At 39.6% G+C, this 10,309-nt stretch overlaps 1 protein-coding gene across 1 annotated transcript; it reads left to right on the top strand.

Moving 5' to 3' along the window:
* The first annotated feature begins 4,865 nt into the window (after positions 1-4,865).
* LOC138057965 (E3 ubiquitin-protein ligase TRIM71-like) lies at positions 4,866-7,972 on the top strand. The gene has a single exon (XM_068903870.1). It carries the CDS (start codon positions 4,880-4,882, stop codon positions 7,091-7,093), a length of 2,214 nt encoding a protein of 737 aa, XP_068759971.1. The 5' UTR covers positions 4,866-4,879; the 3' UTR covers positions 7,094-7,972.
* Positions 7,973-10,309: the final 2,337 nt, after the last annotated feature.

The raw sequence follows: 10,309 nt of genomic DNA, 5'->3' as shown, positions 1-10,309 counted from the left end.
GAACATGCAAGAATCGTTTGGTTTCAGACCTATTTTACGAAGAAAATCGTTGGTTTCAATGCGTCTGTGAAGCAATTTAAACTGAAACTCTCGCAGCTTTGTTTCCTTTGTACACAGAAATGCTAAAAAATGGGTTTTTTTCCAATTAATGTTCAAATTTTCAGATATTATCGCTTCAGCTAACCATTTGTTTTGTCTTTTCAGCGGTATATAAGCCTTTTTTTCAAAAAGATGTTGATATACTTTTTTGCAAATTTTCGAGCGCGCAAGAAGATTTTCATTATCAGCTTTAGCATTATCGCCTAGAGCTGGCGAGCATACCTTTTTGTATTGCGTTACGGCGGATATTATTTTATAGTACTCAAGGTAGTCAGTTTTAATATTAAATTTGCTTATAAAATTATTGTAACTAAGAAAATTGCCTTCTTTATCTAATAAATTTCTAACACTTTGGTGATCGATTGATCGGTGATCGATTGATCGATAGGACACCTGTCTGGCGCAGAGAAAGATATCTTACGCGTCTCTGTAACATCGATCGCAAACGGTTGGCGGCAGTCCTCCTAAACGTGGTAACATCACGACAGGACAGGAGAAAGCTTTAAAAAGCCTCGCTGAAGATCCCTCTGTAACAATCCTCCCAGCGGACAAGGGCCGGTGTGTGGTAGTGTTGAATACCAGTGATTATTTTGATAAGATCATGGAACATTTATAAGACGAGAACACCTATAAAAGAATAACGGATGGACGCAGAAATCCCACGGCTATCACAAAGAAAAAGCTCAACAAACTACTTCAGGAGATCCGTACTTGTACAACTGAGCATGTTTCCGACGAGGAGCATCTTCACAACAAACAGTACTACCGTTTACGTAGTACAGATTGCACACTAGCGTCTTTCTACGGCTTACCAAAAATCCACAAGCTTGATGTCTCGCTCAGACTCATAGCTAGCTCTATTGGCTCCTCAACATATGAGCTTTTCAAACATCTCGTGGCGATCATCTCACCCCTCCAGAACAACAGGTATTCTCTTAAAAACAGTAGAGTTTTCGCCGAGAAAATACGGGAACAAACTCTAAAACATGACGAGATTTTCGCGTCTTTCGATGTCGTATTTCTGTTGACCTGCATACCCACCCACTTGGCTTTGAGAATAACAAGTGAAGGACTTCATGAGGATTCTACACTCTGTGACAGAACAAACTTGTCTTCTGACAAGGTAATGCGACTGTTGGAGTTCGTGCTTAATAACGTCTACTTCACCTTCCAAGGCACCCACTACCAACAAGTTTTCGGGTGCCCTATGGGCTCTCCCATGAGTGTAGCCTGCGAACGCAGATAGACGTATTTCCGGTGGTCATTTCTCTCTCCCGAAAGAAACGACCACCGGAAATACGTCTGCTTTCGCAGGCTACCATGAGTGCCATTCTAGAGAATTTAGTTATGGAGCACATCGAAGAGAGGGCACTCGTAACCCCTCTCACCCACATGAATGGTGGTCCAAGTACGTCGACGATGGTCACGCCTGCATCCATAAGTAATTCATAGAAGAGTTCCATGCCCACCTGAATATGATTGACCCACACGTCCAATTCACCTACGAGGCTGAGCAAGAAGGCGCTATCTCTTTTCTGGACACAAAAACCACTAGACGGACCGATGGTTCGATCGTTGTTACTGTATACCGTAAGCCCACAAATATAGACAAATACCTAGATTTCGACTCGCATCATCATATTCAACACAAACGCGCCGTTGCACGGACTTTGTTAGATGGGCCGGGGCCACCTCTATTCCGTCCACAGACGAAGAAAAGACCGCCGAAGTTCAGCGTGTAACCGCAACGCTTAAAGCCAATGGCTATCCGGCACGGTTCATTAACGGTTGTAAATCCCGTAAAGCACTCGAAAGACAAGGGGACCAGGCAGTCACGCGCAATTTGGTCGTACTTCCCAACGCTAAAGGCGCCTCTGAAAAAATTGCAAGAGTGCTAAACCAACACAACATCAAAGTGGCGCACAAACCCGTCCGCATCGTCGGCTCTTTTTTCAGAAGACCGAAAGATCCACAAAAGAAAGAGGACACAAGGGGCACTGTTTGCAAGATCGAATGCAACGATTGCGCTGCAGTGTACATCGGCCAGACATCACGCGCCTTAAAAACCAGAATTAAAAAGAACATTCTAAAGCCGCCGCGTGTTTTGACAAAAACCCTCAACTGGCCCAACGTTCCCAAAAAACTAGCCACAGCTTTGATTTTGAAAACATGTCAATTCTTTATATCTGTACCCCCAATGGAACCAGTGGTTGTTTTTGGAAGCGTGGTATTCTAATAAGGAAGACAATTCAATGAACGAGGACGTTGAGTGTCCACGTGTGTACCTCAATCTCAAGAATTTTTAGAACATTTTTTGGCACACGCGTTATGCATGTTTGTCTCCTACTTGCCTATTTTATCATCGTTAGTCATATTTGCATACGTAACTGATGAAGATCACCAAATTGATCGAAACGTTTTACTTTTTAAAAACTTTTAAAATCAGTGTCAACGCTGCAATTTCGTTTTAAAAACGTCGGGCCGCTTTTTTTTTTTTTTTTTCAGGATTACCCAAAGGCAATCCGTTTCAATCTTGTCCGATGATTTGTGTCCATCCATGCTTCTCTTTCCTTTTGCTGCATTTCTTTTATGTTTTTCAACAGGTTTAATGTGTTATTGCATTGTTTCGTTCTACTTTTTGGGCATTTTGGGTGTCATGAAATTACATCACTCGGAAGTCCAAGGTATGTTCAAACTGCAAAAACACGGTGGAAAAACCTTTTAACTCAAGCCGAACATATCATCAGTTGTCGACCTTGAAGCGCAATATTCATCTGCCTTTCGGCAGAATCTTCAAAACTTGCTTGTTTCCTGGCCTATTCAATGCCAGTGGGACGTCTCGAAAGAACTTATCTTCTATAAACAATGTAAATTTTTCATATTCACTGTATGTTCTTTCTCAACCTATAATCGACAGCTTCAGTCGCTCCATCACTTACGCAACACATCCTCCCTGGCTCCTTGTTCCTTTAAAAGAGGCATTTTTGTACCAAGGCAGGTGAAAAAGCAAGGAAAATGAATTAAACAAGTTTTAAGTTCCCTTTATTGTAATGTGGACTGCCTTACCTTGATGATGCCATCACCATGTTCAAGTCTTTATATCCAGAATAACAAGGTCAGATCCTTTTTACAGTTTACATTTCCTCAGAGTTAAATACTTGAGTGTGGGAATTATAGCAAAGCGTACAAGGAGTGGCTAAGTTGTTGTAGTTCTCGCGATTTGTGGATAATTCCGTTTTCCGGATTCCGGTTTCCAGATTCCAGATTAAGCGGCCTTTAGGGCTGCCCACTTCTCACTCTTTAAATCCAGCGGTATTCTTGTCTTCGTGTAAGAAGTGCACTAATCTCGATGTATATATCACAAATCTTAATGTATATATATCACGAATAATGTAGATCAATAAGACACGGACGTTAGCAGTCATACTGTGTATGTTATCCCGCATCTTGATGTGTTTAAAACACGATGGAAAGTATCACGAATAATGATGTATATTTATCTGGAAACTTGATGTACATATTGCTTAAAGAATCTTGATGTAAATATATCAGATAATCTTGATGCAAGTGTAGCATCATGAACATGTAAATATGAGCTTTGATATGTATATGGCGAATTTTTTGATGTATGTATAACAGTCTTGATGTATGTATAACAGTTTTGATGTACATGTATAAGCACTTGAAAGATGTATGCCATTCTTATTGTGTAAATAGCACATCTTAATTTTTATGTCCCTTTTTAACAGGCATAAAAAAGGGCCTTTTCTGTTGCAGGGCCATTGTTGTGGAATTCCCTGCCAATGGATATTAGGTCTCAAAAATCTTTAGCCACTTTTAAGGAAAAGCTGAAGACATTTCTTTTTATTAAGAGTTTTTCTTAATTTGTAACATATGTTCCATTTCATCTACATTTTATTTTGAATTTTCAGCGCTTTAGGCATTGTTATGGATACAGCGCTATATAAGATGATTTTATTATTATTATTATTATTATTTGTGTTCGTTTCTTTTAGCCACGGCTTAAAGTTAATGAACTTCGCAAATCAAGTTAAAGTTATTAATCTGTGGATGTAACAAGCGCGTCGAAGCTTTGTCTTTTGGCCCCGACAATATTGGGGTGTTTTTGGATAATGCTCTGAAACTTGGTGTCAGTTATGAATAATCAACAAGAATTTAAAAAGATTAATGAATAATTGAAAGGAACACCCAAAGAATAATGAATAACCGAGGTCGTATTATTCAGCTTCAACCCCCGACAAAGTTGATCACATTGCGATTTATAAATCGCGAAGTTGGCTTGCGATTTACAAATCGCAAAGTTAGTAATCTTTCGATTTGTAAATCCCAAAGTTGGGGATCGTGCGATTTATAATTCGCAAAGGTACTCAAATGTGTAAAGAGAAGCAGTATCGAAAGCGTTATACCATGGAATCTCGGTTTTGTAAATTGTTAAGTTCTTTTGTCCTAATTCGTTCATAAAGCCATTTCTATTATGCAAAGCTCCGTGATCTCAGCCTACAAGACTCTACAAAGGTCACCTATCTGCCCTCCCTTTATCGCATTTAATTGTGTTATTTCCAAAGCTCGCTGGCTGCATAAAAAGCCAAATTTCTGGAAATCAGAGAACCAAAACAAAACAATCAACAGACTTTTAAAACAAATCGCAATGACTGGCTAATGGTCACCTGATTCCAAGAAAAGCTAAAGATAGAAATCACGAGACTGGGAATATCATAGTCAACGGCACTCAGTTCGTAAAGGCGTGGACATTAGCAACATGGATATCCCAAAGTTGCTTTTCAATCTTCGCGAAGAAGCCTCGTGTCCGGTGTGCCAAGACATCCTTAGAGATCCAAGATACCTTCCATGTTTGCACAGTTTCTGTTTGAACTGTTTGATCAACTGGCATCGAGCAAGTGGTGGTCAAGTTGATCTGAGGTGTCCAAAATGCCAAGTCCGTTGTAGACTTCCTGCAAGCGGTTATTTGAAAGATCTTCCCACAAGCTTTTTTCTCAGCGGCTTCATCGATGCCCTAACTATTAAACAATCTGACAAGACACGAGTAATATGCGGAAACTGCGATAAGAAAACCTCTAAAACCTCGTACTGCTTCGAGTGTTGCAAGTTTTATTGTGATGAGTGTTTAATTGGGCATAACATCATTCGAAGCTACAAAGATCACCGCGTTCTGGCCGTAAAAGATTTTCAAGAAAAAGACTATGAGGTAGTAGTGAAACGACCCGTGTTTTGCTCAAGGAAGGGGCACGAGAAAGAAGAGCTCAAGTTTTTCTGCAAGATTTGTCCCGAAAACTCAGTTTGTCAAACTTGTGTCATCTTGGATCACGCAGGACATCAAGTGACATTAATACAAGAGGAAGCCGAAGCTCAAAAGATCGAGTTAGCAGATCTAACTGAAACGCCAAAAAAAACCTTGAAAGCAAAGATGAAGATGGTCACTCAAATTGACGAGGACTACGCTCAGCTTGTTCAACGAAGCGAAGACATGCTAAGAGACGTCGATGTTTTTGTTGATAACTTAATAAGGAGACTTCAAGAGGAAAGTCAAAATATCAAGTCCGCGGTGGAAAACGAAACCAAAAAATCGCTGGAGAGTCTAACGACCAAAAAAACAGCGATTCAGGTGGAAATAAAGAGGATCGAATTAGCGCTGGAAAAAGCTGAGAAACTTTTAACACAAAGCACAGACGCCGAGGTGATTCAGCTAAAGAAACCATTGCAAATCATTCTAGAACGGGTAGGACAAGTGCAGCCAGTTGAGCGCGACCCTGAAAGCCTGTTTGAATTATTTTTCGTGGAAAATAACAAGATCCTGGAGACAATCAACAGCGGAGGCATTGGTCTTTTGAAATTCTCAACTGATGCAAAGGAATGTGTTGCCGAAGGCAAAGGACTTTGTGAAGGAACTGTTGGGCGTGAAGCTCAATTCAATTTAACGACAAGAAACGCGACTGCCGAACAATGTTATAGTAAGAAAGACAATGTAACTGTAGACTTGAGAGACGAGCGAGGGCAGGAAGGCATAACCACATTTCTTGCTAATGATAATAAAAACGGGACCTACAAAATCAGCTATTTTCCTACATTTGAAGGTAAATGCAATTTGTCAGTTAAGGTAAACGGGCAACATATTCGCGGTAGCCCTTTTTCTGTTTTTATTAAATCTTTCAATGTCAAACCTGTTTTATCTTTTGGAAAATATGGCTCGAATGATGGAATGGTTATGTATCCTTGGGGAGTAGCAGTAAATTCGAGGGACGAAATCGCAGTCACTTCCTATCACAAGGTGCAGATATTTGACTGTAAGGGCAATTTTCTGAGATCCTTTGGTCGTCAGGGTAGCGCCAAGGGACACTTTCAATCCCCTAAAGGAATAGCTTTTGGTAAAGATAAGAATATTTATGTTGCAGACAACGGGAACCATCGGATCCAAGTTTTTAACGAGGAGGGGATGTACTTGAGTATATTTGGTGGGCTCCAGTATCCTTGTGGTTTATCATTGAATTCTAATGGAAATATTATTGTGGCTGATAACGGGAACAATTTCATCAAAGTCTTTTCCCCCGATGGAAAGGTTTTAACAACGATAGGTGGACCCAGCTCTCTTAGTTTACCTGTTCATTGTGTTAAGTCTGGTGATTATCTCATTGTGTCAGACTATGGTGATCACAGTGTGAAAGCATTCACCCGGGAGGGGTACTATAAGTATCAGTTTGGCACAAGAGGGAAGGGGAATGGAGAGTTTAATCGTCCCTATTGTTTGTCAGTGACTAAATCAGGACATTTACTTGTCTGTGATCAGTGTAATCATAGAGTGCAAGTCTTTGAACTGAATGGTAAGTTTCTTGGTAAGTTTGGAAAAGAGGGGAGCAACATAGGAGAGTTTAAGAATCCATTCTCAGTAGCACTCCTCAGTAATGGCCAAATTGTTGTATCTGACAATGAGAATCATCGCATTCAAATATTTGATTAACCTTGAGAAGACACTTGCTAAAAGCCAAGTAAAAATAATCTTTTATCTAAAGGAAGTTTGATTTTCAGCTTTCATTAACCCTTTTTACTATCTGATTTGCTTGTAATTTGTTGAACTGTTTCTGTATTTTTGAAGCGTTTTACTTAAAGTGAATATTCTACCGCTTTGTACCTGAGATTGATTTCTGTAAAAGGGAGCAGAAGGTAAAACTGTTTTTTTGTTTTTTTGTTTTTTTTTTTTTTTTTGCATTGAAATTCATCTTCTAGGAAATCTACTTGTAAGAAAGCATGAACTTTTAGCAAGAATGAATAGCCAACTTTCGATATATTATTAAAATTCAGTCCTAAACACAACCCATCATCTCGTGGCCCGGGAAATAAACTCATACAAATCCTTATGTTTATTCCCCAGAGCCTCGATATGATGCCTTTTGTTTAGTATTGACTTTTAATATATCGAAATTGGTCTTTTATATTGCCCAGTGAGTTCCGGGGTAGTTATCATTAACTGAGCCATGAGTGATAATTAAAGTGTTTGACTTTAAGCGAGTTGTTTTCTTTGAAGCTTTGATTTGATTAAGGAAATAATGCAGTTTACTTTCAAGAACGCTTTTAGCATTTATATTCAACATTCACCGCAAATAATTGTAAATATAACGCTTAGCTCTCGCCTGTTTCGTATATTTTAGTGTATATAAGCAAGTATGTACCCTTGTTACTTAATAATAGATTTGATATCAAAAGAAATGTACTGTGGAATCATCCTGCAGAACCAATATGGTAGCTTTAGTAAGTATATTATCTTTATAATGACATTCAAGTGCTGTGAACCTTGTGATTTAAAGGTAGAAGAAATGGAAATAAAGGTCTCATGTGAATATGTTTGTATACTTAGTGGTCTGTGTTTATTTCTCTGGGGCTTGGGGTGTTGGGTGGCTGTAGGTAGGGATAGTTTCTGTGGGGAGGTGTCAGTAAATCGTCTTCTGCTAAATGTGGGTATTTTGGCTTTCTACAGAGCCTCTTTATAACTGTACGCTGGAATAATCATTCGTGAGGCGCTCCTTTGCTGACACTCCAGTTCATCCGAAAAGGATACTGGCAGCCCGTTGCGAAAACTTGAGCGGCAAATGTTGACAGTCTCGACTCTAAACTCGATGCGCGATCCTCGATATTTCGAGAATCGAGGACCGAGATTAGAGAGGCGAGAACTGAGAATAGAGTTTTCGATGGTAAAGTCGAAAAGAAATTTCGAGGTGAAACATAACTTCTTGAAAACAAAACAATGGTGTAGACAAAAGGGCTTGACAAGCGGTCCCCTTTATTTGCACAACTGACAGACATATCGAAATCTTTCTTCACGCTTGCGTCTGTTCTCATTTTTTTAGCACATCGCTTATGTTTTCTTGACTTCAGCGTTTATAACTGCTGAATTACCTCAATACGATTGATAAACCCTAACCCGGAAGCTGAAAAATTCTAGTAAACACATTTATAATGAGTCACGCATGCACACAATAAACTTTATTTACACTCGAATTTAAAAGCAAATGCATGCTAATATCTCCGAGCTATCAATAAATACTTAAATCCCAAAATAAAAGGAAGTTCTGCAATAATTACTAGATAGCTTAATAAAGATGAAAAATCAACGGCCACGAAAGGTGCAGCAGTCAGTATCAAATTTCACTTTAAAAATTGCAGACTTAAATTTACTTAATTCCTGTATTATTCTAATATGTTTTGCAAGAGAATTCCATAACTTACTATCGCCATACGACAAGGAATGAAGACCACAACTAGTAATTCTGTATACAATTCTGCGATGTGAATAACTTAAAAATATATTAGGGAACCAGCCCAGGGAGTGCGAAGGGAACCAGAATTCAAATATTTTAAATTCTTCTATTATACAAAGTGGGATGATTTATGCGCGCCAACAAGTCATTATATGTACTAATATGACATCATTATAAAATAAAGCGCAATTAAGTTCTTCCAATTTGTTTGAATTACGCCTGCCACAGTGATGGCCATCTTCGTTCTCCATGCCGGACCAAGTTCCTGTTGTTCCTGCGGATGGGGCTGTTGAAGCGGCCGTTGACCGTCCAGTTGTCGCGCCTCCGGCTCCAGCCATCGCTGCCGGTGACAACAACGCACAGAAAGCTAACGGCAACGTGGTCCCTGCCCCCCAACCTGCAGCTCCGGAGGTTAGTGTGGCAAGATTTCCGCACAGGTCCCCACTTCATTATGCATACACTCCTTTGTTTCAAGAAAACAATAGCGATAACAATAGACGTCCTTTAGGACTGTGGCGCTTTGCTCTTTCTTTTAGAGGTTTTTTTTCTTCGTCTATATGGACTTAAAAAAAGCCGGTCGAACTTCTGTCTGAAATACGGAGAATCGAACAGTTTTTTCTGCAATTTCGGCACTTTTCCTGCAATTTTAACTATTTTTCAGTTTTAGAATAAGCGCAAGAAATGGAGTTTCAAGCAATCGTTGTAATAGGGTTCAGATTCGCAAACATAACAAACAAAAAAAAAACAAATAAAACTGTACTGTCACAAGAAATTTAATAGCTACCTGCTCTTTTTATCGTGAAATTGTTCTTCCTGTCCGGTTAAAAACTCACCGAGACACTGCAAAGTGTATATTTTCTTCCTTTCCTGTATTCAGGATCACGGACGGTGCATTTAGTGGGATTTTGCGATTTATCGCTCTTTGTAGAGATCGGCAATATGCTCAATGATACTTCCAAGTAAATAACTTTGGTAGAGATCCATGGATGTTTCCGTACAAGGTATACTTCGTTTCACTCCCCATCATGTCTTTTCAATGCCCTGCTGTGGGCTCGTTTGTCTGGGTCGACGACGTTTAGGCGATGGTTAAATGTGAGATGATGTTAGCCCTTGTCTTGTAGGCAGTTGTAAACTTTCCGGCCTCAGGTAGCTAGGGTTAATATTTTTTCAAGGAAAGTTTACGGACAGAAAATTAATATGTGTTCTGGCGGATTGAAGGCTATCCACTGCAGTTTTTTCTAGCTTGAGCATCGTGAAGCAGATCCATCTCCCGATGCGGCACGTTGTCTTTGCCAACTGACCGCGTTTTCACACAGGTTTTGGACACGGAAGACGAAAGTAAATTGTTTTCTTTGCACCACTCTATGCACAACTCTGGAAAGGCTATAAAGCAGGGACAATTTCCAAATGATCAAATCTCC

The sequence above is a fragment of the Montipora capricornis genome, chromosome 7, assembly GCF_036669925.1.
Source record: "Montipora capricornis isolate CH-2021 chromosome 7, ASM3666992v2, whole genome shotgun sequence".
Classification (NCBI taxonomy): domain Eukaryota; kingdom Metazoa; phylum Cnidaria; class Anthozoa; order Scleractinia; family Acroporidae; genus Montipora; species Montipora capricornis.
Note: the sequence above shows the minus strand (reverse complement) of the source record. Positions and strands in the feature narration are given on the sequence as shown.

What these genes read in the sequence shown, in the direction of transcription:
- LOC138057965 (XM_068903870.1), top strand. Translation starts at nt 4,880, where the DNA reads ATGGATATCCCAAAGTTGCTTTTCAATCTTCGCGAAGAAGCCTCGTGT.